This window comes from Meles meles, chromosome 12 (genome assembly GCF_922984935.1).
Source record: "Meles meles chromosome 12, mMelMel3.1 paternal haplotype, whole genome shotgun sequence".
Classification (NCBI taxonomy): Eukaryota; Metazoa; Chordata; class Mammalia; order Carnivora; family Mustelidae; genus Meles; species Meles meles.
In genome coordinates, this window is record NC_060077.1 from 95,653,494 (window position 1) to 95,680,157 (window position 26,664).

General features: G+C 47.6%; 1 protein-coding gene across 6 annotated transcripts in view; it reads left to right on the forward strand.

The window, feature by feature from the left end:
* The window catches only part of ATP9B (ATPase phospholipid transporting 9B (putative)), a 221,155-nt gene that overhangs the window by 81,170 nt on the left and 113,321 nt on the right, over nt 1-26,664 (forward strand). For 5 of the 6 annotated variants that reach the window (XM_046025851.1, XM_046025854.1, XM_046025853.1 and 2 more), the window contains 2 exons: nt 3,085-3,179; nt 15,398-15,478. In XM_046025851.1, coding sequence (XP_045881807.1) covers nt 3,085-3,179; nt 15,398-15,478 — 176 coding nt within the window. The remainder of the gene's footprint in view (nt 1-3,084; nt 3,180-15,397; nt 15,479-26,664) is intronic. The other variant, XM_046025852.1, reaches the window with a different exon arrangement.

A 26,664-nucleotide genomic window follows, 5' to 3' on the forward strand; every position in this document is an offset into this window, starting at 1 on the left:
TCCTCCGTGCGAGGCTTCCCAGGACTGTCTCCTGTTCTTCCCTTGTGTCCGTCAGACTCCCGGGAGCAGCTCTTGTAGGAGAGGCTCAGTGGGCACCCGACGGCCACCGCTTTGTCTGTCTGGCCATGTCTTGGTTTCTCTGTCACTTTGCAGCACGGTTTTGCTGGATAGAGGGTTCTCTGCTGACCGGTGTTTCTTCTTACAGCTTTGACCGTATTGGTGCACCTTCGCGGAAACTGAAGTTTCTGATGAAGAGCCTGTAGATAATCTTACTGGACGTTCTCCCTTGGACACGAGGACTCTCTCGTCTCTCACTGCTTCCACGGCTCTCTCCTTGTCTTGAAAGTCTGGGTGTAGCGCGTCTCCGAGTGGGTCTCTCTGACTTCCTCTGACTTGGCCTTTCTGGGCTCCTTAGATGCTGACGGGCGCGTCTCACCGCGGCTGGGATGTTTGCGGTCAGCGCTTCTCCAGGCGGTCTCTCCGCGCCCTCGGCTCCCATCCTGCCGGGGTTCCGACGGCGTGCACCGGCCCAGGCGGTGAGGCCCGCGGGCCCTTCTGTCTCTGCCGCGGTCTTTCAGTTCTTTAGCTCTCTCGCTCTCCGGCTGGACTGTTTCTGTCCTGTCTTCAGGTTTGCTGGTTTTTCTTCTGCCCTTGGCTTCCCCCAGGGAGGTGGTCATTGTGATCACTGTACTTGGATTTCTTCTCTTTCCTGTTTTCTCTTTTTATTGATTCCATTTTGTTCATAATTTGTTCTCTTGACTTTCCTTACATCTTTCTTCAGCTTCTGAGCATCTTTTAGACTAGTCTGTGTCTAGAATATCCGACATCACGTGTTCTCCAGAGACCGTGTCTGTTCATATTTTTTGTTCCTTTATTTTATTTATTTAAAGATTTTATTTATTTGAGAGAGAGAGAGTGTGTGTGAGAGAGATCATAAGCAGGGGTGAGGGGTAGAGAGAGAGGGAGAAGCAGCAGACTCCTTGCTGAGCAGGGAGCCCGGTGTGGGACTTGATTCCAAGACCTTGGGATCGGGACCTTAGTGAAGGCAGATGCTCAACCAGCTGAGCCACCCAGGAGCCCCTTTTTTCCCCTTTATAAGTATACGGCGACGCGGCCCGTTTTCTTTGTGTGTGCACTGATGTCTGGTGAACACTGGGTGTTTTAACCTTTATAACGTGGTAACCGTGGAAGTCAGACCCCCCCCCCCCCCCCGGCAGCGGGTCAGCTTGAGACTCGGTAGCGGCAGTAGTGGCATTGTGAAGCTTCTCGCTCACCGCGTTCACGCGGCACACACATGGCACACACCCACGCACGCGTGAGCACGCTCGCATGCACACCCAGGCCTAATTGGTTTTCTCCTAGGGATGGCAGGGGGCAACTCGTTGTCTTGAAATGTGGATAAATCACAGAAGGAATCAGTGCTCTCTTACAGGAGCTTTCAGCAGGCGACCGGACCAAATCCAAAGAACAGAGGCCTCCGCTGGCGTTTTATTCTAGCTAAAAGCTGGGAAGGGAAGATGGACTCTCCCTTCCTTTAGCCGGCACTTGCGGTCACGGATGTGGGCCCTGAGCATAAAGGCTGCTGGTATCCGAGCAGAGCAGAGCCTGGACGTGGTGCCTGCGTGTGGCAGCTGGGCAGCGGTACTGAGGGGGCTTGGGGTATGAACTGGGCTCCGGGAGCAGGAGCCAGGGTTACAGGTCCCGAAAGGGGAAGGGGAGACGGTTGGCCTGGATCGCGAGTATGCAGTCAGCGACATGCAGACCAGGGAGGGCAGGGAGGGTGTCACAGATGACAGTGACACGAACGTGTGCCCAGGACGGACAAGGCTCAGCTGTGGTGTCTTGAGCACGTGCATTTGGGGGTACCTCCAAACCAGAGGACGGAGTGCAGGCGATGGTCCTGTTGGCTGGGGGGTGGTGTCGTGTGAGACACACGCAAGATACTCTCGCATCTCGCAGTCGTTTACGGGTCCTTGTCCTGAGTCACCAAGACGTACAGATGCTTGTGGGGCTTTCTGTGACAATTTTATTAAGGTACTTGAATTCATTTGGTGATGAAACTAATACTTTGTTTTATATGCTTGTTTTTAGCAATTGCTTTTTAAAAGTTTGGTGTAATTGGCTTTTTCAAGACGTGTGATTTCAGAGGGCGCGGTGTAAAACAGTCCCTTCCCACCTTCCTCCCTCTGCAGAGGTCACCCCCATGGCCACACCCACACATTCCCCACCCCCTGCCCCTGGCCCGGCTCTTCAGCGGACGGTGGTAGTCCCGCACGGCATTTTGCTTCCCTCACAGCGCAGATCGTTAACTGTAAAAATTAAGGTGTTTCTCATTTCCCTTTCTCTTTCTCCCACCCTTTCCTGTATTCCCCTTCCTCTTCTCTCCCTCCCCATCTCGCTCCCTGTCTCCTGCCTGTGCTCTGTCCTCCATCCTGGCTTTCTTATGTGGCTGCTCGTGCTCCCCTTTCTTCACGGGTTCTCACGCGATCTGCTCTCAGCCTTTTGTTCCGACAGATAGTGGCACAGGGTCACCTTCTATGTGTGTCGCTTCGTGTCTTGGCTGTTCTGTCTTAGGATAGGTCCTGAGAAATGGTGTGATAGTGTGGTCAAACGGTGAGTGGCGTTTTGTTGCTTAATATTTAGGCATGTTTAGAATTGGGTAGGTTCGTAGGGCAGCAGATCTCCCCTGTGTTTTGGCAGTTTCGCTGCTTTCTTACTGAACACGTTTTATGGTGGCGCATCAGGAGATTTACCAGCAGAGTTGTGGCGCACTCGTGGATATGTTTGTGGATTACTATTTTATCACGAAAACAGGAATTAAAGTTAGGAATGATCAAAGTGGTTTTTCTAAAATAAAGCACTTATTAATATTAAGACTCCGTAGGCAAGGACACCACATATCAGGTAAGTGGCGAGTTAGTGACCTGTATCTTCTCAGCACACTTGTTTGTGAATCAAATATATAAAGGCTTTTGAGGATTTTTGTTGATGCAGATTCTGACATGTTGTTGCTGTCGTCCCTGTGCCGCACACGTGTGCGCTTCAAGCACCTGTAACTCTGGAATCTTCTTGTCTCCTCTCAAGGTTCGTGTTTCATTCGAACTGATCAGCTTGATGGTGAGACCGACTGGAAGCCGAAGGTGGCGGTGAGCTGCACGCAGAGGCTGCCGGCCCTGGGGGTGAGCGCACTTGGAATTACTACGTCGTCTCGCTGCTAGTGCTCGTTCCCAGGCAGCTGACTTGAATGCACTGATTTTTAAAAAATGCTTCTTTTACTGCTAACAAAGGGTCATTGAAAATTACGGCAGAATAATTTCTGTGGTGTCTTGGCATGTGACCTGTTCTAGGTGTGGTTTGCAGTGTTCCTGTTGGCCTGACGCTTTGGTCCTCTTTTCTTTTCTCTTGTGTTCCTTTCCCTCCGGGTTTTTACTTTTAAACCTTGCAGTTGACTAATCTTTAAGACTGAGAACTTTTGGCAGGATTAAATGAGCAGGATTAAATGATTAAAACGAGTGTGGTTTTGCTATCCGACTTAACTCGCTGGCAGGCTGATTTCCATTAGTTTTGGCAGATTGTGGAACTAGATGAAATTAGCCTCCTTTTGGAGACAGGCATGTCCACTCTGCCGTTCGTGGGACAATAGAGAACCCTCTTCGATGAGGAGGGAGAACGGTCCTGTGTCTTGGGACTGAGAGAGAAGGAAGCAGACGCTGTCAGGCACCTTGTGTGGCCTTCACTCAGTGCCCCTTTGTTCCTGGGGGACAGGCAGGAGGGGGCGTTAGCGAGAACAGGGCTACAGATTCCAGCACCGGCGATGGCCTCTCGCAACCCCGAGAAGCTCCTAAGGCAGCTCCATCTTCTGTTAACAAAGCCGCAGTTGAGGAGGTTCTGGCCTGTTTCCAGAGCGTGTTCTGCTGTTCTGTGGGTGGCCTCTGAGTGTTCATCAGGTCAAGTTGGTGGAAAATGTCGTTTAAGTGTTGTATGTTTTTAGTTGCTTTCGACCACCTGTTCTCTGCATTAATGACGGAAGAGTTGGACGATACACTCTTCCTCCCTGGGTCCTGTCAGTCGTCCCTGTGCGTCAGGCTCCGCCCTGCAGTCCGTGCACGCTCAGAACTCTCCTGCCTGTTGATGAGCCAGACTTGCTCGGTGTTCGTGGGTTGTTCTTGGTTGCGACCTCTACTTTATGTTACTACAGGGACTCCAGCTTTCCTTTGATTGGTGTTCGCACGGCCTTTTTCCGTGCTTGTATGTTTGCGGTGTCTGTTTCCTTGTGTATGAAGTGGGTTTCCTGTCATAACACAAGCAGACACTGTTCTTTTCACTTACTCTGACGGTTGTTGCCTTTTTAATGAGTACATTTACCATGATTATTAAAAATGGTTGAGTTAAAGGCAGTTATCTTGCTGTTTATTTTCTCCGTATCTCATCTCTTTGTTCCTTTTTTCCGTCTTTAGGTATTATTTTAGATTTTTAATTACTATTATTGGCTCTAACCGGTAGTTCTGTTTTGTAGTGGTTGTTCTGCGGTTTCCAGTATGGGTTACTAACTTACTGTTATCTTTCTCCAAAGGGTATTATACCATTTTGTATATAATTTAGGAAACTTGCACAGGTCAACTTCCACGTCCTCCTCTGTTGTGTCGTTGTGTCCTATATTTCATTTCTACGTGTCGTCAGCCACACAGTAGAATATGTCTTTGTTTCTTTAAAGTAGTCAGACATGTGGGGCACTGGGGTGGCTTAGTTGGTTAAGCATCTGACTCTTGATTTCAGCTCCAGTCATGATCTCAGGGTCGTGAGGCTGAGCCCCGTGTCGGACTCTCTGCTCATTGGGGAGTCCGCTTGACATTCTCTCTTCCTCTCCCTTTGCCCTTCCCCGACTGAAAATAAATACATCTTACAAAAAAGAGTTGTCAAGCATGTTAAGAAGGTATTTAAAAAATAAAAACCCTCTTTTCCACTTCTGTGCATTAACACAGTTTCGGAGTCTTCTTTTCTGAATGTGGATCTAACTTTCAGTTAATTTTTCCTTTAAATCAAAGAACTTCTTTCAATATGTCTTGTAAGAGAAATCTGCTAGATTAACTGTGAAAGTTTTTGCTTGAAAAAGGTCTTAATTTCACCTTCATTTTTGGAAGAGGTTTTTAAGATTTTTTCCGACAGTTTTCCTGTCTCTGCCCGCCGTCTCAGAGCGACCCTTGCTTTCTTTGCCTCACACCGTGTGTTGTCTCCTCTTCATCTGTCCCTTTCTCTAGGCGTTTTTAAGATTTGTGTGTGCGATGGCTTCTTCAGGAAGCGGTATATGTGTCCGATTTGTCTCGCTTAAGGTTTGTTGGACTTTTCTGATCTGGAGTTTCTTGGTTTTTTCCTCTCCATTTCAGAAACTTCTAGCCTTTATTTTTCACGCCTTTCTGCTGAAGCCCTGCATCTGGGACATCAGCAATATGTGTGTGACGCCGCTCGTCATTTCCGCTGGTCGTTGAGCTCCCTTGCTCTTCACTTTCTGTGACTTGCTTTGGTCCTTTCTGTTGCTCCGTTTCTGAGTTCACTGATTTTGTCTTCTGAAGTATCAAGTCTTCTATTAAGACCATTCAGCAAATTTTTTATTCTAAATACTATATTTTTAATATCTGGGAGCTCTGTGTAGTTCTCTCATTTTCGTTACTATTTAACTACCTTTCTTTCCTTCCGGATGTGTTCATACTTTCATTTAAATCTTTTTTTTAAGTTAAGTTAAATATTTTTTCAGTGCTCACTTACACTTTGTCTTCCAGCATTCTTGCATACTTCTTATTCATCGGTTAATCCATTGTCTCTGTTATTTCTTGGTATGTTTCTAGTTTCTGTTTTTGTTTCGAGATTTATTTATTTGGGAGAGAGAGAGTATGCGCGTGTGGGTGGGGTGTGGACGGGCAGAGGGCGCCATGCAGGGGGGCGGGTGGCTGTGTCCCACAGCCGGCCGCTGTCCTCGATGGGTGACGCTGTGCAGTGCACACCGTTGTGTACTTGAAAGCTGCACGGCTTACTGCAGTACGTTACGTCTTAGAAGAGTAGTTAAAATCCCACTGTACCATCTGGACCTTCGCGTGTCCTCTTTGCTGTGTCCACAGGAAGTGACATTTTATTATGCTCAATATTATACGGATCTTTTCTTCATCTGTATTAGTGACAGATGCGTATCAGCTTCAGACCAGTTACAAAGGCACAGTATATGCCTCACGTGGTGCTAACTTTTGAGTGTTATCATTGCTGCACCTTGGTCGTCGAGTTACCATTTAGGTAAGGAACTAGTAAGTGAAAACGTTTTCAGGTTTGATGTGACCATAAAGCCAGTAAGCAGCGCAATCTAGAAAAAAAGGAAGTTTAAGTGAATTTCTGGTTCATTAATCAAATTAAATTTGTAGGTTCATATACTTTGGCACATATGTATAGATTTCGTAGGAAAAAGAGCTCTAATTTCTTTATGGATTCAGGCATGGCAGTTCGGTTTTTCATTGAATAGTTTACTCATCCCATCATTCATGCGGACCTCTCTGTCTCTGAGGCAGTGGTTTGGGGACATTCGGCGTCCTTCCCAGTGTGCGCATCATCAGCCGAGCTTCGTGAGGCCGAGGAGTCAGCCTGCAAACCTTTGTGCTTTTCCTAACGAACCAAGGATACTCTCCTTAAGAACCAAGAATGCTCTCTCCGATTTCGTTGTAGTCCCTGGTCTGATGATGTGACCAGTTAAAACTGGAACAAGCTACTCCATAGTAACTGTGCCGCGAGCCTGTGGCAGCGGGCCGGGCTTGTCCCTGCTGCGCGGGCCGCTAGAAGGCTTTCCAGGCGCCCATAGATATTCAGGAAACGTGCCTCTGGCTTTTGTGATCAGGCAAATTTATTAACAACAATGAGGTCACAATAAATCATGACTTGCTGATTTATTTCAAAAGATCCATATAGCAGTAAACAATGCCATTTACATTTAATTAGTTTTATTGAACGAAAGGCAATTTTATTTGTAATGAACCACATGTTATGATTAAGGATGTATTTTAATGACCTTTAAGTAATGCGAACAAATGTTGCCCTTGACCTGATAGCAGAGGCTCTCCTACATTATTGAGAACTTCAGAATGGTTTTTAAATTATCGTGAAAAGCTTCGAATGACATTCTCATTATTGTGCCATTATTCAGTCATTTGATGTCTGATGCGCTGGATGAAGCGCGTTCCTCGGAATGTTCGTGTGCATGTAGAAACGGGGCTTGTTGCCAGAGTTGTTCTTTATGTCCGTGTATCGAAAGGTAGTCTGTCCTGCAAGAGCTTCGTTGCTTTAAAACACTCCGGGAGGGTGGCATTCGAGCGACGCAGGGTTCTCCGACCTGCCTCATCCCAGGAGTCGCTTGGCCGCTCATTGAACATCCTTGCGGTTTTCCCTGAGCCGCAGTCACTGCACGACGTGCTTTTTCTTGTGCGAACCAGCTGGACTTAATTAACTTGAAGATGACTTTTTATTAGTTCACGTATACTCTCTCTCCGGCAGTGGCAGAGCTGCGGTGGCAAGCTGCGACGTTCACGCTCTGTCCAGTACAGCGTGTCTGTTCTCTAGAAAACTGAAAATTCATCAGCCTGTGTTTTCTGGGCTCCGATGAAGGTGTGTGAATGAGCGTTCCCAAGTCAAACAGACTCGAAGAATTTCTAGGGCAGGAATAGGGACGAGGTCTCCTTCTGCCCTGTTGGCGCTCTCTGCTGGCGGGGGCCACCTTCCCTGTCATGGGCGGAAGTGGCAGGTGCTGTGTGGTCAGAGGTCTGTGCGCCCTGGGGTCGGACTCAGTGGATGTGTCTTGAACTCAGTTGTTCAAAGGCATTTCCCATGGAGGACCGTTTTGGCTATGTTCTGAGAGTCATTTTTGGAGGTTCTGTCATGAGTCTAATCCCTTCCTGTAATTTTGGAAGCACCTCACTCCATATGTTAAGTCTCTTTCCGTCCTGAGGTCTGGAGTGGTTTCTGGTTCCTGAGCCCAGGCACCCCAGATTAGGAGAGAAGTGTTTTCCCCTCCGTCGACAGCCCAGAGTTGGGTGGTCTAAGGCTGAGAGGGCAGCTGTGTCATCATCGTTAGGTGACTGTCCCCTGTTTCCCCCGTGACTGCTCCCCTCCCGCCATGGCACTTCTCGTCGTCTTCCGCCCCACATGGCCAGAGCTGGCTGGAGAGGATGCTGAGGGCTGCGTCGTTCGGCGGGGGCCGATGCCCCTCGAAGGCCTGGGGGTCTGTCTTCAGCAGCAGCCGGGAAGGACAGCAGGAAGTGTCTCTGCCACACCATCTCTTCCGTTCGTTTCCTGGTGACTTTCTTTGATTTCGTCCGGTACTTCCTCCCGGGTGGCACGCACGCAGACGTCACAGTTTGCTCTCCTGGAGGATGGCTGCCCGAGGAGCAGAAGGCTCCCTCTGGGGTTGGGACCAGAGCGTGCTTGCCACCACGTTCGGGAGTCTAAGCCACTTGAAGATGTGTGCGCTCCCCACTCAGCTACAGTAAAGTAGGAAATGTATGCAATGTACACGGTGAAATAGTTGTTTTCTAGAAATGAAGGAAGCTGTATCGTTTTTAGACCGTTGCTTGTTTTCTGGGAAGGACTATCTAAGTGATCGAGCATGACCTACAGCCCGCCGTTCGAGGCTCCCACGAGCAGAGGAGGTCAGACAAGGCAGGGTAAATCGGGGTGTCCAGGAGTAGAAGAGAGGAAATACAAATCTCTAATGTATTTTAAGAAATCTGGGGGGGGCCTGGGTGGCTCAGTGGGTTAAAGCCTCTGCCTTTAGCTCAGGTCATGATCTCAGGGTCCTGGGATCGAGCTCCACATTGGGCTCTCTGCTCAGCGGGGACCCTGCTTCCTCCTCTCTCTCTGCCTGCCTCTCTGCCTACTTGTGATCTGTCAAATAAATAAATAAATCTTTAAAAAAAAAATCTGCGGGGATATTACAGTGCAAACAGAAGCTATGAAGAAGGATCGAGTGGAAAGGCTCTAGAAGACACAGTTGCTGAAATAACGCGCAGCGGGTCTGGAGGACGAATGGACTGTTTGCTTCATCTGTCGGCTTTTAAGCCAGACCTCTCTGCGTTTCTTTTGTAGTTGCCAGAGGTGCTAATACGTGTTTGACTGAACTGGGAAAAGTTAGCCTTGTGTCACTTGACGTAGAACTTAAGAACCTTGTTGTTGGATGGGTCCGTTTGCCGTGCCTGTCCTTCCTGCTGACAGCGCACTGTGCCCTTTCTGTCTTCACCTTCGTTTCTGTGCGTTCACAGGCGCTTTACGTGCGGTGCGTCTGCATATGACCTGTTCCAATGTTTCGTCTGTATTTTAAGGAAGAATTGGGTGGAAAAACAGCATTTTTGTTTTTCTTCTGCTATCTATGATTTTTGTTCCTCACCATTCCCTTCTAAAGACTGAATTTGTACTGGATAATATTTCCCTTTGGCCTTGAGAGTTTATGTTGACATTTCTTGTAGTGTATGTCTAATAGTGAATTCTCGTTCTTATCTCAAAATATCTTTTGTTCTCCTGTTTTTGTGAAGGGTATTTTTGCTGAATATTGAATTCTTGGAAGACAGATTTTCCCCCCCATAGCACTCTAAATATTTGTTCCACTGTCTCCTGCTTCCATCATTTGTGATGAGACATCAGTGTTACTTTGATCGCTGTTTCCTGTGTGTAATACATACATTTTTCTCCGGGCATGTTTGGAATTTCTCTTTGGTTTTTTAGCAATGGGACGTTGGGCTTTCTTTCTTTCTTTCTTTTAAATTTTATTCATCTGTCTAGGGGTTTTTAGGACTTCTTGCATCTGTCTGGGCTGTCAAAATATTTTGCATATTTTTAGTCATTATTTTTTTAAATAGTTTTCCTTCCCCATTCTTTCTCTGCTCCTTCCAGGAACCCAGTTGTAAGCATGTTAGATCTCTTGATACCCTGTCAGTAGCATGCAGCCGTATCCTTTCCTAAATCTTTTTCCCTTTATGCCTTCAGACTCATTATCTCTTGGTCTTTCTTCAAGTTCACTGACTCTGTTCTGTCATCTCCAATCTGCTGTTAAGTTTAAATAAATAAATAAGCTAAATAAAAATAAATTTATTTCAAATACTGTATTTTTTAATTCTATAATTTCCATTTGGTTCTATTTCCTTAAATATATTTTTATTTTTCTGTGCTGTGGTTACCCATTGTATATTCTTTAGGAGAATTTTTCCTTTAATTCCTTGAGATATTAAAACTGCTTTGAAATTCTCATCTCTTAATTCTGATATCTGGTCATCTCAGAAATAGTCTTTCCTGATTGAATTCTTTCCTGAATCTGGATCTTGTGTTCTTATGTCTTCGTGTGTCTAGAAGTTTGAAGGGTGTCCTCAACATTTCTAATGCTAAATTGTAGTTACTCTGGATTGGCTTATGTTCTTCTGAAGAGTACTGTTTTGTGTTTGGTTTTGTTCTCCTTGGTAGTTCACTGGGCTGAAGTTGAACTCTGAGCTCTGTCTTCCATGTGGTCAGGGTCTTTGTTCACTTCCATCAGCTGGGGTGTTGGAAACCTGCCCTGCACGTGGGTCGTGTGGGGTCGGCGTGAGAGGATGCCAGAGTCCGGGCTTCTCTGAGGCACTGTCCCGCCTCAGGTCTCCACCTGCCCTGCCGCTCTTTCGCTGCTGTGGTTACTCCCGTCTTGGGCCTCTGGGTCTTCATGCCTTCAAGTCTGTGATTTTCTGAAGGTGGTAGCCATGCTAAAACATTCATTCTGAGGCAAAACCCAAATGAAACAAACACCAAAAGTTGAAAACGAGAACTATAAAAATGGTAAACTCTCTGTTTTGGGGGAACTCGGAGACCACCCTCAGTTTTAATGATTCCCTAGGAAGACTCCCCCCACCAGGACTTAGCGCATGACCATGACCATGGTTTATTCCAGCGATGGGACACGGGACACAGGTAGCCCAGTGCAGGCACTGGGGTGAATCGGCAGGAAGCGGGGGGCCCGACTCCGGAGCCCATCCCGGTGGACTCCCACAGGACACACTGCATACCCCCGGCCGCCATCGCAAGAACACAAGGGAGATGGTTCCTACTGCGCAAGGGCAGGAGAGACCATGGGGCACTCCTCTGTCAGGTGCACGCGAAGGTCCCAGACTCCCGGACGGAAGCAGGTGTTTGGTATGAACCACTGGGCTTGAGTCAGTCGGTCAGGCACAGGCGGTCTTTCTTATCTGGGAATGGTGGGGATGCTCCGGAAATCCACATGTCTAGACCGCACCCAAGGGCCAGCCTTACTTGTGAGCAGGCCTTTCTCCAGTCCGCGCTCCTGTTTCTGCACAGCCCACTGCCTTGGCCCCAGTGTCTTTACAGGAGAAGTGCTCTAGCAGCTTTCTTGTTCTGGGACCTCATTCGGCCGGTGAGACCAGTCTGCACGCCTGCCGCCGGGCGTGCCCCGTAGAGGCCCCGGCGTGGAAACAGCACTGTCAGCCGTTCGCCACGAAGCGCAAGGGAGAAATCCAAGCCGCCAGGTGTGCTCTAGGCCCCGAAGCCCTTTTCAGGCTCAAATGCCAATCGCTGGCAGCAGGAGGGTTTTCTGCTAGACGGGAGAGCCAGCCAACAGTTGGGAGAAACAAAGGTGACCTCCATCCTCTGCTCCCCTCAGTGTCGTGCCCCCAGCAGGCCTCACGTTGTTGGCCCGGACTTTCAGCTCAAAGGGTTTGATCCGAGAAGCACAAAGCATTTAGGATGCCTGGATAGCCCAGTCCGTAGAGTGGCTGACTCTTGGTTTCGGCTCAGCTTAAGGGATCGAGGGATCGAGGGACTGCAGGATCATGACGTCGAGCCCCACATTGGGCTTCACGCTTGATGGTGCGGTCTGCTTGGGATTCTCTCTCTGCCTGCCCTCCCTGCTTGTTCTCTCCCGTTCCCTTTTTCTCTCTCTCAAATAAATAAATCTTTCTTTAAAAAGAAGCACAAAGCATTTTTTTTTTTAAAGATTTTATTTATTTATTTGACAGAGAGAGATCACAAGTAGGCAGAGAGGCAGGCAGAGAGAGCGAGAGGGAAGCAGGCTCCCTTCAGAGCAGAGAGCCGGATGTGGGACTCGATCCCAGGACCCCGAGATCATGACCTGAGCCGAAGGCAGCGGCTTAAACCACTGAGCCACCCAGGCGCCCCACAAAGCATTTTTTTTACAGGAAATTTTTTTTTTTTTAGAGAAGGATAGTGTGTGCGTGGATTGGGGAGAGAGGGGCAGAGGGAGATCTGGAGCTGAGTGCAGGGCTTGATCTCATGACCCCGAGAGCATGACAGGAGCTGAAGTCAAGAGCCAGCCAGGCTGCCGTACATTTTTATACAACTTAATGCCGAAGAGCGTCATGTTTAGGAATTGGTCCGGAGGCGATCTGAACCCTCCACCCATTTCAGAATAGCTTCAGGTGCCCACCTCCGCTTTGTCCCCGTCATTCTCTGGGGAGGGGCCCAGAAGGGATGGTTTACTTTCTGGAGCAGCAACACCTAGGAATCACACTGCCTCACTGGAAGGCACACCCACAGGGCAGGTGCGGGACGCGGGTCAGGAGTGTGGGCCACTGTTGCAGCCGATCGGGACTGCCAGCTGTAGATTAGTGGCCGCCAGACGCTCCCGAGACAGATGGGGCTGCGGCGGGGTCACCAGGACGGTGCGGGCCTCCTCCCTCTTGCGGCGTTGGACAGGGGTCTCGTGTTGGCACCCAGAACATCTCGATTGCATAGCGCCTGGCAGAGCGTGGGCCCTTGACGGTGGGCGGCTCCAGTAACCCAGGGGACCCAGCCAGCAACCAGTTGTTTTAATGCTTAATGTCCCTCCAGGGGGTCTGAATTCTTGCACCTCTTGCCGGTCCCAGCTCCGTTTGTGAACCTGTTCCTGCATGGGCTTGGCACTGATCGTGCCGTGGTCACAACAGCCCTGGCCGCCTGCGCTGGGCCCAGCTTAGTACAGGGCATACACGGGGGGCCCGCGAGTCCAGGGTTCCAAGTGCTGTGCCTTCCAGGCCATGCAGTGAGCGCCGTGCTGCAGGCACAGCATCAGCCCTGCTTCAAGGAGAGCCTGTGGGCACGGTGGAGATGGGGGGGGGGGGCTGTCTCTCATGACTCGCTGGGAAGCCCACTCTGTTCCGACACCGGCTTGGCCTGCCGTCCACAGCCGCTACCTGCTGTGCAGTGAGCTTGCATCTGACAAGTTCTTGTCCGAGTGGCCAGGTTTCTCCTTCTCCACTAGTTTTTCTCAGTAGTTACTAGATTGTCGCGTCCAACCTGCACTTGTATGACAGAATTTTCCTCATCGTAGAGAAGTCTCAAAGTTTTCCCTCTCCAGCGGAGCATCCGCAGTTGTTCTCAGGCGTATTCTGGATGCCCGTTGTACCGCAGAGATTACTGGGGAAATGGAAGGGGCGTCCTTCTCTTCGGTCAGAGAGACTAGAAATGCGGGCAGCGCGGAGGCCAGGGCCCCGTGGCGTTAGGCTCCTGGGGGTGGGCTGGCCGTGGCCCTGGCGAGGAGCGTGGGGGCACAGCCGGCGGGAGTTCTTTACCTCCTCGTTGGTGTGGGTCTTGCTTAAATTTCAGGCCTGTAGTAAGGACAGATTTCTTAAACTTCTGTATAACGCTCTACTTGCCCAGCTTTCTGATAGCCAGTTAAGCATATATTTTTTAAAAAACAGCTGGAATATTAAGAACTGAAGACCTCTGATAGTTTACCCTGCAGGGCTCCAGTATGAGTAATGTCGTTCGTGGATGTGACTCACCCGCTTAGAGCATCATTCATGTCCACGTGGATCAGTTTGGAAAACACAGGAACACATTTAGACTGGGTCAGATTTAGTCGGTCACTCTCCAGCCGCCTCCCTGTGTGAACTCAGACGGGCTTTCTACCTGTGTGCTTTGGAGTCTCCTAATGTCGGTTACATGCTGGTCGCATTAGGACGTGTGGGATCGCCACTCAGAAGAAATGGGAAGTCACTCACCCATGGGCTGCCTGGTGGACAGTGTAGTCAGAATCCCGTGTGGGTGTTGGTGTCGTTAAAGGCCACACAGATGAGGAACTTTTGAGTATTATAAATTCTTTGTGATCTCCTGGTAAAAATAATCATGCACCATTAAAGAATTAAAATTTGTTATCAACACATTTTCACTTACCATAACATTATTTTGATAAAATTACACAGAGTTTTAAACAAGATGTGGTCCATATACACGATGGAGTATTATGCCTCCATCAGAAAGGATGAATACCCAACTTTTGTGTCAACATGGACGGGACTGGAGGAGATGATGCTGAGTGAAATAAGTCAAGCAGAGAGAGTCAGTTATCATATGGTTTCCCTTACTTGTGGAGCACAAGGAATAACACGGAGGACATGGGGAGATGGAGTGCGAAGTGAATGGGGGAAATCAGAAGGGGAGACAACCATGAGAGACTGTGGACTCTGAGAAACTGAGGGTTTGGGAGGGATTGGGGGGTTCGAGAGGGGTTGGGGGGATGCGTGAGCCTGGAAGTGGATATTAAGGAGGACACGTGTTGCATGGAGCCCTGCGTGTGGTGCATAAACAGTGAATTCTAGAACACTGAAAAAGCAAAATTACAATGTTAAAAAAACCTAAAATTTCTAAATCAGCAGACGTACTTTTATAAATTGTCTTAAAATAAGGTGTTTAAATGTCATCTCTGAGGACTTACTGTTTAAGCGTTTATCTGTTGCCTATGAGTGGGGTGACCTAACCCACTTTTTTTCTACTTCAAAGCTAGTTCTGGGAAAGTTGCTGTGAAGGGTGAATGGGTAAAGCCTTACCATACAGTTTCATAAACTAGATCGTGGGGATGTGGTTTAGGCACGTGGGGGAAATGCAGTGTGTTCATGGCTTTAAGGAATTTGATGGCTTATAGCATATACAGTCGCTGTTAGAAGAGAAAACACGCAAATAAATTTAGGAATTTGCTAAATTGTTTTATGGAACTTAAGTAGAATTGTGAGGATTCCTTAAATCCCACTGAATTCTTGGATATCCATGGAACTTCCCATTACTCGTGTTGTACACCGTATGACAGAACTCCATGAGGTGGCCCCCACCTTTGAACTTGGGCTCTGGGGCAGCGCGGCATTGTGGCATTTTGGAGCATCTCCCAAGAGCTCGACACACACCTGTCCTTCCGCGCAGTCTGTTAGAACCAGGAGGAGGAATTGCCACACCTCTGTTGAGCTTAAACGTTCTTTTCCTTAGTCACCTTCCATCCACAGGACACACGGTAACCAACCATCACTTTCGGTAAATGACATAGGAAAGATACTAGCTGGTGATTGAAAAATTTCCAAGTAGTTTTGTCGAATTATCGTGTAATTAATTCCGATGTTCTCTATTCCAGGACCTTTTTTCAATCAGTGCTTACGTTTATGCTCAGAAGCCACAACTGGATATTCATAGTTTTGAAGGCACATTTACCAGGGTAAGTTAAATCTTTCGTTAAACACAAATATATTCATTGTGTGCATAAGTTAAAAACAGTAAGCCTTAAATTTGAATAAATGAGAACAGAAGCTTCGAACTGAAGAGGGAAAGCCGAGAGAATGTTTCCCACCCTCGGTCTCTGCGGGGCACACTCGGTACTGTGTCTTCGTTCGTATACTTACTCCGGAAACGGTCCTTCTCCCTGGAAGTCTTAGGAGTCAGTAAGGGGAAGCACCCCGCTAGTCCGGTGGGAGTCGGGATGGTAGTGAGTACACTGTCACGCCGTGTCGTCTCCTGATCTGTGCTGGCCGGGCAGCTGTGCGTCTGCTCGCCTACACGCGTGTGCTTCGTGCTGTTCTTGGCACGGTCGTTGTGTTTCGCGACACCTGGACATCCCTTCTCCCCGATGACTCCCCGGTCAGTAATTTGACTGTAACAGTGTATACTGATTTTATAAATGCTTTATGATACTTAAAAGGGTTTTAGTATGCGACTGTAGTTTAAGTTCCTGCAGATTTCTCTCGGGTTGTCTGCTTCATTTCCCTCTGGCTCACGGACCGGGATTAGCGAGCTGTTGTCATCGTTTGAGAAAGCGCTTGCTAGTGCCGGATCGTCAGCACATTATGGGGCAGTGAAAGAGGTGCCTGTAGAGGAGGTGGTCGTCAGTCACTGCTTTGTGGCTTTATTGTTATGGGTGCTTCAGTTACAGTATGTTCAAGGTGCTCACGGAATCGGTTTCCATGAGGGAGGCGAGGCAGTGTATAATGAGTTCTGGAGAAAACCCAAGGTCTGTGTTTTTGTGTAAAAATATTTATGAAAAAGAGCATCTTCTAATTAAAGACAATTTAGTATATTTAAGAAAAAGCCTTACCAAAGGGCTTCCTTAGTAAGATTAGTTAGGAGTTATTAACTTAGGGGGTGCCTGGGTGGCTCAGTCAGTGAAGCGTCTGCCTTCCGCTCCAGTCATGATCCCGGGGTCCTGGGATCGAGCCCCGCGTCAGGCTCCCTGCTCCGCAGGGAGCCTGCTTCCCCCTCTCTCTCTGCCTGCTCTGCCTGCTTATGCTATGTTTCTCTGTCAAATAAATGGATAAAGTCTTTAAAAAAAAAGTTACTAACTTAGCCACTATTAATGTTTTAGAATAGCACTTTCTTCCATGTGTTTCGCAGATTTCTCTTGCTTATCGCCTGCTAAGAGTTGGAAACGTCTGCGTGTGTGTGTGGCGGCCCACTGAGGCAGTGCGAGGAAGCAGGAGTGTGGCTGAACACAGCCAGGCTGCAAAGCCCAGTTCACACAGTGCGTGACCGAGCACGGGACAGTGCAGACTTGTGTGCGTGGCCGAGCGCATGCGACTGTGTGTGAGTGAGTGTGCAGGTGTGGGGGAAGGGTAGCCCGGCTCCGTCCTGAAGGTCTTGTCAGAAGAAGCAGCCATTTCAGGGTTTCCAGCTTAGAAGAGAGACTGTAATATTGGTGTATGTACAGTAGTCCTCTAGACCTCTGGTTTGCTCGGGGTGAAGGCAGTCGCCTGCATTTGCTCCCGTCCCCACTGCCTCCCCAAACCGCGGGCCAGGTGCGGGGGTAGCTCGGCTGCCCGGAGCTCGTGCACGCAGCACACGTGGGAGAGAGGGAAGACGGTGCGCTCCGCTGTCCGTAAGGGAGGCCGAGCAGCGCCACGGCACAGTCCGCTCTAGAGCCAGGAGAGGGTCCGGGAGTTCGTCTTAGGGTTTGGACCTGGTCGAGGCTCTGGAGTTCGCGGCAGTAACGTTTGCCTCGTGTGAATTACTGCGCGTTCTTGATGCATGCTGGCCCACCGCCCGGCCTCGCATGGCCTCTGTTTGCTGTTCCTAACAGGATTTTATTTCACTCCTTTTATTTTTTATTTTTATTTTATTTTTTTTTTTTTAAGAAGGAAAGCTATCTTTTTTTTTTTTAAAGATTTTATTTATTTGACAGATCACAAGTAGGCAGAGAGGCAGGCAGAGAGAGGGGAAGGGAAGTAGGCTCCCTGCTGAGCAGAGAGCCGGATGCGGGGCTCGATCCCAGGACCCTGGGATCATGACCTGAGCCGAAGGCAGCGGCTTAACCCACTGAGCCACCCAGGTGCCCCTCACTCCTTTTAAATATGTTCATAGTGAGCTCTGGATTATTTCCGGAGAAAAAGCTTTATTTTTGTGTACGTCTTTCAAGGAGGGAAAGGAAAAACCATGCTAAGTAACTGGTCTGTAACTGGAAGGTGGGATTCATCAGTTCAGCTACGGGATGTCAAGTGAGCATCTCAAGGAGTGACGCCGGGCGCCTGGGGACTCCGTGGGTAAAGCCTCTGCCTTCGGCTCAGATCATGATCTCAGGGTCCTGGGATCGAGCCCCCATCGGGCTCTCTGCTCAGCGGGGAGCCTGCTTCCTCCTCTCTCTGCCTGCCTCTCTGCCTACTTGTGATCTCTCCCTGTCAAGTAAATAAAGAAAATGTTTAAAAAGTAAAGAAGCGGTAAAGGAGGGACACCTGCGGGTCTTCCTCTTCTGGAGTATGACCCGCGCGAGAGGGACGCACAGTGTGTGTCTGCCGAAGTAACGGAGTAGGAGTCACAGTGCACGAATTCAGGCGTCCTGTGCCGCCACACGTGTTACGTTCTTTGTTGCCCGGGCAGAGTCCGGTTACGCACACTGGGAATAATAACGTCTGCTTCTGCTTACCTCGTGATGTCAGGGTCAGATCCGCTGCTCACTGTACGACGTGCCGAATAAGACAAACGATTCGTGGTTTTATTATTATTATTGATAGAATGGATTTGCTTATTATTCAGGACCCAGCAATTCTCCCCGAAGTTCAGAGTTTAAAACTAGCCAGTTTTGAAATACGAGCCATGTTCCTAGGCCTTTAACATCGCCTTCCCATTTAATGTTCTTCATGTACGCTTCCTGCAGACCGGAGCTCGTTCGTCATTGTTCGGCCTTCTCCGATCAAATACCCCTTTCTAAAAAGCACAGCTCTCCTGTGTGTTCTGGGGGGTGCACTGTTGAGAAAATAGCTTCAAATGGTTTTGCTTTCTCCCTCCCCAAAGCAGATTTCATCTGTGCGACTGTGTAACGCTAAGGAGAAGGAAACCCAGAGACAAAGTTACTTAGAGATAATTTCTTTCCCATCTTCCCAGTCCTTATTCTGTACTATATGAGATTGGTGAAGAGCTATCTTCTACAATAATTTTCTTGATACTAGAAAAAGTGTAATGCTTAAAGTCCGTCGTTGTTATTACGGAATCGAAAAGAAACTGCATACTGCGTTCCTTCAACACGTAATTGTGCTAGACATAGACAAAATGCATTGACAGGATTAAATGTGGTAGAAAAGTAATGGGAGAACCAACTTAAATTTCTGAAACGAAATTGTATTGAACCTTTTATTTGCAGTTTAGAAAGCCTTATAATATGGGTGTATTTACGTGTTTTAAAAGATTTTATTTATTTATTTTAGAGAATGAGAGAGAGAGTGTGCCCAGGTGGGGGGGTGGTGGGGGGAAGTAGAGGGAGCCGGGAAGCGTCGCCAGGAGACGCCCCGCTGAATGCAGAGCGAGACGCGGGCTCACTCTCATGGCCCTGAGATCATGACCTGAGCCGCAATGGAGAGTCAGGTGCCGAATGGATGGCGCCACCCAGCTGCCCCACGTATATTTTTTAATGCCTTATTTTTTTGGAGTTTGACACAATGGGAAAATGTTATACTAAAGGTACGCATACATTGATCATGTTGAAATGTCTGTATGTAGGGACCCCTCGGAAGAGTTTCAAACTCCTAAGATCATACTCATTTGCACTTTTGTGGTCACTTGATGGGCAGCTGTGAGCTGGCCTAAAGGGATGCTTCAGCGGCTTTGAGTACGGCTGACTACTGGCTTCCTGCGGAGTGCAAAGACAAGGGGTGCTGGGAAGTCGAGGGGGAGCTCCAAGTGTTCTGATTATTCAGTTACTCGGCAGTTATGGGTGTCTGCTCTGTGCTAGGCGCTCAGAAGGTGTGGGTCAGCACCGCAGTCACATGGCTCTCAGTCTGGGGTGGGGAGAGGAGCATGGAAATTGCCACGATACGTGAAAATAAGTCAGAGTTCATGTTAGAGAATCTTTGTATTTGTTTCATACTTTAAATGATAGCGTGTGAGTCAGCAGCTGGCAGGTTTTTACCCGAATTATATACTCTGTTTGCTGGGTGTGGCTCTAACTCCTAGATTAACAGACACCTGGAAGCTAAGCCATGTGGACTGTGTCTGGGAAGTAGGAGTGAGTCTGCACAGCTTGTCCTGTGTCCAGCGGTGTTGGCCAGAGTTGGACTCTAAGAGAGCGCGCCGTGGATCAGAAGTTGGATTTTTCTGTTCGGGCATAAACGAGTACAGCACAGTTGATGTGTAGAGGCCACGTGGTCCTCTTCTTGAAGGTTGATGCTTGGTTCCGTAAAATCGTGAAAGTTAAAGGGAAAACTCCGTTTTCTTGGATTATTTATTCCTCAGGCAATTGTTACCTCTTTGCTTTTCTTTATAAAGAAGGGGACCAAAGGACAGCTCCCCGGCCTGGCATTGTCCCATGGACGAATCAGGGAGCGATTCTGGAGCGTCCCGGGGCGCTGCGCTGGAATTCCCTTCTGTGCGGTGAAGGCTGACGATGGCGGGTTAGCCGCCGCGCGGGCCCTTGATCTGACGCCGGGGCGCTTTAAAATTCGCAGGGTGCGATCGCCGCTGCAGTGAAGCTGTGAATAGCGTGGCTAGTGATAGTCTTGTCCTCCTGATAGAAGCACTGATGTTGTCACTCTTCCCTTCTCGTGGTTTCCCGTAAACACATTTTTGTGGGGATCGTGTGAGCCTTTTTTTTAATTAACTAAATAAGTATTTTTCCTTAGTATTTTGTATATCGATGCCGTTGTGAAATTACCAGCAGGTGCTTCCAGCTCCAGCTCCGAGCAGCACGTGTATAACATGCTGTACTCGGCAGGCTATGACGGACGCAGTCACCTGGGGTCCTGCAAGGTGAACGAGAAACACGAGTGTGTGTCAGCAGCTTCGGCTGTACGCGTGGGCGCCGTCCGTCCACAGACCCCTCTCGTCGAGGGCCGCCTGTGGAGCTCCTGGCTGCAAGACCCAGCTGGAGAGTCGCGCGCAGACCTCTTCTTCTCCGTTCTCTGGAACCGCTGCACTTGTGCCTGCCTGTGTGCGTGCTGGTGGCGTGCTGCGCGTCACCCTGTGTGTCCCTCTTGGGCTCTGGCACTAGGCCAGGGACGACTGCAGTGAGAGGCGGTCTCAGCTCTCCTCGTGGCGCCATTTCTGATGCGGGCTGTGGGCTCTGCTAGGTGTCGAGTACGTGTTGGAAAGACTACCGTGACTCTCCTCTTCCCACGGGGTCTGCCTGAGCCACAGTTCCATCAAACACCTCTCTCTGTTCTTAACATGAGTCGACTTCTAAGAAACAGCACCCCCCTGAGTTTTGAACACTGAATGGCGTCGCGGTCTCCAGATGGACGAAGCCCGTCTCATCCGTTGAGGGACAGCTTCCTTTCCAGGGCGCTCTGACGGCCTCGAGCGCAGCCGGGTGTGGCCGGAGCAGGTACCCGCTGGCCGTCCGGGGCTTGGAATCGCGAGGCTGGGCAGCGGCTGCCCCTGCGGTCTCCTGTCCACGAGGCAGCTGTGCGCCAAGCCCTTTCTTTGAATTCCGTGTAAATTACGGCGTTTCACATGGTCGGTGTTTGCAACACTAGTGGAAATATTTTGGAAATTTGTCAGGATTGTTTAGATGTTGTGCCTCACGGATAAATCGGAGAACCAGATATCTAGCAAGTGTTCTCCAAGTAATTAGCAAAAATGGCCAGAATTTATATCATTTCAAAATGGTTTGATGAAGGCGCCTGGGGGACTCAGTGGGTTAAGCAACTGCCTTCGGCTCAGGTCATGATCCCGGAGGCCTGGGAACGAGTCCCACATCAGGCTCCCAGCTCCACAGGGAGTCTGCTTCTCCCTCTGACCTCCTCACTCCTGCTCTCTCCCGCTGTCTCTCTCTCAAAAATAAATAAAATCTTTTAAAAAAAATTTTGGGTTTCTTTCCTCCTTCCCAAGATACTTTTCTCTTTGATCTTAAAATACAACTTTCCACGGAGAGGTCATCATAGGAGGGAGACGCATGCCACTCAGGACAGCGAAGTGGTGCGTGACGGACACGCGGCCAGTACGCCCCACACCTGAAACCTGTCCTCCTCCAGGGGCGGGGCCCTGGGCTCGTGGAGTCCTTATTCTAGAAATACTCCATAACCAAAATGCCGAGAACGCTGTATAGACCATGACTTCACCTCAAGGCAGAAAGTTCCCGGATTTGATGTATTTTAACGTTTAAACACACATTAAGCTATAAAGAGGAAGCCGGAGTGTGCGGCTACTGCTCTTGTGATAGTGACGTGTGGCCGTGCCGAGATCTGTACAGTAGTTTGTAACCCACAGCTTCTCTGTGAGCTTTTCTGATGAAAAATATCTAGTGCAATAATAATTTTAAAGAAAAATTGAATACAGATGTTGCCTTTGTAGAGATAGATATGTATTAATTTAAAATGTTCACAGATATACTTTTTTCTCCTATGAATATATGTACATTTGAAACGCAAAACCCTTGTCCTTAGCAAAAGGGGAGGAGAGGATATTCTGTGATAGCCACTAGACGGAGGTTGATGGGTTAATTTATAATTTGGCTGTGATAATATTTCATATTTTTCTGGGAGTGCTGTGGTGTTATTAAGATACATATTGAAAGATATAATTTTAGTTTGCTGCCTGAAAAAAATTGAACATAGAGTAGTTTAATGCACATTTAAAATTATTTTATTTATATTAAAGTTAAATATCTTAAAAATGAATTGATTAAAGGCATTCTTTCCACTTATAATTTCATTTTTTAAAGTATTCCCATATGCGTTATAATTTTTTTTCATTTTGTCATGGTAAAATACACGTAACCTTAAATTTACCACCTTAAACATTATGTTTCAAGATTTTTTATTTATTTGACAGAGAGTACAGATAGGTAGAGAGAGAGGGAAGCAGGCTCCCCGCTGAGCAGAGAGCCCGATGTGGGGCTCAATCCCAGGACCCTGAGACCATGACCTGAGCTCAAGGCAGAGGCTTAACCCACTGAGCCGCCCAGGCGCCCCACCTTAAACATCTTTACATGTCTAGTGCATTGGCAGTGAGTACATTACATTATGTTGTGCGGGAACCCCCATCCTCCGCCATACTGTTTTCATCTCATAAAACTGAAACTCAGTCCCTTTACCTGCTCCTTGTAGCCTGGGCAAGTCCCATGCTCCTTCCCATCTCTGTGATCGTTTCGGCTGAGTACCTCCTGGAGCTAGAATCACGCGGTGTTTGTCTGATGGGACCGGCTCGTTTTCTCGGCACCGTGTCCTCGAGGGCCGTCTGTGCTGCCGCACCTGTTGTGGGTCACTAAGACTCCATTAGATGCATAGGCCACCGCTGCCCTCCAGTCACCCGTCCGTGGACACTGGGTCACCTCCATGCGGCAGCTGTCGGGAATCACTCTGCTGCGAACACGGATGTGCAGGTATCTGTTCGAGACCCCTTTCCGTGTTGGGGGTCTGTACCCAGAAGTGGACTTTATGGATCAAATTGTAATTCCGTTTTCAGTATCTTGAGGACGCGCCCTACCGTTTTCCGCAGCGGCTGCACCATTTCGTGTTCCACCAACAACGCACAGGGGCCCCGTTCCTCCGCGGGGTCCGTGTCCTGTGTTCCCGACCGTTGCCATCTTCCCGAGTGTGCGGTGGGACCTCGCGGTTCTCACTTGCAGCTCCCCGGTGTTGACTGATACTGAGTATCTTTTCATGTCTTTTTTTGGCCATTTGTGTATCTTTGGAGAAATGTCTGTTCAAGTCTTTTTCCCATTTTTGAACGTTTTTTTGTGGTGGTGGTGACTTTCAGGAGTTCTCTTCATGTTCTGAATGTTGATCCCTTGTCAGAATCATATCCAACATATCCAAGAAATCACTGCCAAATCTGATGTCATGAAGCTTTTGTCCTATGTTTTCTTCTAAGAGTTTTGTTGTTTTAAGTCTTACATTTAAGTCTCTGATTCATTTTGAGTTATTTATTTTATTTCTTTTAAGAGAAAGAGAGTGAGCATGAGGAGGGGGAGGTTCAAAGGGAGAAGCAGACTCCCCGCTGAGCAGGGAGCCGGATGCAGGACTTGATCCCAGGACTCCAGGATCATGACCTGAGCCGAAGGCAGTCGATAAACCAACTGAGCCCCCCAGGCGCCCCTTGAGTTAGCTTTATGTGTGTTATTAGGGAAGGGTAGCTTCATCATTTCACATGTGGATATCCAGTTTTCCCAGCATCGTTTGTTGAAAGGCTCTTTTCCCTACTTTAAGGTCTTGGCACCCTCATCAAAAGTTATTTCACCACACGTGCAAGTGTTTGTTTCTGGGCTCTTTGTTTTAGTCCGCCGGCCTGTTACCTTTGTCTTTATCCCAGCACCACGCCGTTCGGATTCCTGTAGATTTATAGTGAGTTGAAACATGAAGAAGTTCGATTCTTCCAGTTTCGTCCTTCTCATTCCTCCAGGGCTGTTTTGGATGTTTGGATTCCTTGGGATTCCATGTGAATTTTGTGAGGGTTTTCTGTTTCTGTAGAGAATGTCATTGGGATTTTGATAAAGGATTGAATTGAATCTGTAGGTCACTCTGGGTAGTCTTGACATTTTAACAACATTAAGTCTTCCAATTCATGAACATGGGATGTGTTTCCATTTATTTATACCTTTACTTTTGGCAGTTTTGCAGTTTTTGTTGTACAAGTCTTTCAAGTTAATTCCTAAATATTTTATTATTCTTGAAGCTAAATGGAATTGTTATTATAATTTCCTTTTCAGATTGTCATTGGTAGTGTATAGAAATGCTACTGATTTTTTTTAAAGATTTATTTGTTTATTTTGGTGGGGGGTGCACAGGGAGAGGGAGAGTCTCAAGCAGACTCCACACTGAGCCCGGGGCTGGACACTGGGCTCGTTCCCACCACCCTGAGGTCATGACCTGAGCTGAAACCAAGAGCTGGACACTCAACTGTTGACTCTTAACTACACCGCTCGGGCGCCGCTGACGCACAGCTGGTTTTTGCGTGTTGACTGTGTTTCCTGCCGCTTGGCTGCGTTCATTCGTTCGGTCAGGCAGTTCTGCCGTGTATGGAGATCTGTGGAATCTTTAGTGTTGCCTACATACAAGATGGTAACCTGCAAACACGTAATTTTACTTATTCCCTCCTAATAACATGGCTTTTATTTCTTTTTCTTGCATAGTTGCTCTAGCTGGAACTTCCAGTACTGTGTCCTGATCCAAAGTGAAATGCTTTCAGTCTTTCACCATCTGGTATGGTGTTCCCTGTGGCTTTTCATGTTTGACTTTTATTACACTGGGGTGGTTCACTGCTTCTCCTAGTTTGTTGAATGCTTCATTTATTGATTTTTAATCACAAAAGCATATTGATAGTTGCTTTTTCTGCATCACTTGAGATGGTCATGTGGGTTTTCTTCATCCTGTTCATGTAATGTATGACATCGATGGCTTACATGTTGAACTAACCTTGCATTCTGCTTGGCCGTAGTGTGTAATCCTGTTAATATTTTGCTGAATTGGGTTTGCTAGTATCACAAGAGTTTTGCATCAGTGCTCAGAAAGGATGTTGATCTTTATTTCTCTTGTCATGCCTTTGTCTGGCTTTGGTATCAGGGTTGTGCTGGGTTTACAGAGTGAGTTAGGAGATATCCCTACTCTTTATAAGTTTTTGGAATAGTTTTGGAAGGACTGATGTTAGTCTTTACATTCGTGGTAGATTTCAGCAGTGAAGTCACTGGATCCAGGGCTTTTCTCCTGTCAGATTTTTATGTTGATTTCAGTCTCTAAAGTAGATCAGATCCGTTCAGACTTTCTGTTTCTTCATGAATAGTCTTCGTCGGTTTTGGGTTTCTAGAAGTTCATCCACTCATCCAATTTGTTGCTGCATGGGTACTAATTATTCTCTTTTAATCCTTTTTATTTGTTAACTGTAATAATTTTCCCACTTTGGTTTCTGAATTTAGTCATTTGAGTCTTTTTTTTCCCTTAGTCCAACTAACTAAAGGTTTGCCAATTTTATTGATGTTTTCAAAGAATGAACTTTTGATTTCATTCACTTTTAAAATTGTTTTTCTGTTCTTTATTTCATTTGTCTTTGCTCTAGTCTTTATTTTTCCTTCAGCTTTAGCTCTAGCTTGTTCTCCTGGTTCTAGTTCCACACTTGTGAAGTTCGGTCATCGGTCTCCTTTTTTTTTGTTGTTAAAGATTTTATTTACTTATTTGACAGAGAGAGACACAGCGAGAGAGGGAACACAAGCAGGAGGAGTGGAAGAGGGAGAAGCAGGTTCCCCGCGGAGCAGGGAGCCCGATGCAGGGCTCTATCCCAGGACGCTGGATCATGACCTCAGCAGAGGCAGACGTCTAATGACTGAGCCACTCTGGTGCCCATCCTTACTCTTTCTCAATCTAAGCATTTATAGCTCTCGGTCTCCCCCTTAGCACGTCTTACGTTGCACCTCATTAGGTTTGTACGTTGTGCTTTCATTGTCATTTGTCTCTAAGCACCTTTTCATTTCCTTTGGTGATTTCCTCGTAATCCACTGGTTGTTTTAAAGTGTTGTTGAATTTCCACAGTGTTGTGAATTCTCTGTTAATGATTTCTAACGTTATCTCATTGTGGTTGGAGTAGATGTTTTGTATGACGATCTGTTGGGGCTTAATTTGAAACATAAGGTCTGTCATGGGAAATGTCCCATGTGCACTTGAGAAGAATGTGTATCTGGTTTTGGGTGGAATGTTCTGTATATCTGTTAAATCTAGTTGGCTCGTTTTGCTTCCTTTTCTATTTACTTACTTCCGTCTGGTTGTTCTAGCCATAGTTGTGAGTGGATTTTCTATTTACTTACATCCGTCTGGTTTTTCTAGCTGTCGTTGTTGAGTGGAATATTAAGGTCTCTACCTATTACTGTTGAGCTATTTCTCCCTTAAATTCTATCAGTTTTTGCTTCATATATTTTTATAGATTTTCATTAGATGCAAAGTTGTTTGTAATCATGTCTTCTTGCCTTACTGAACATTTAATTAATATATAACGTCTCTTGTA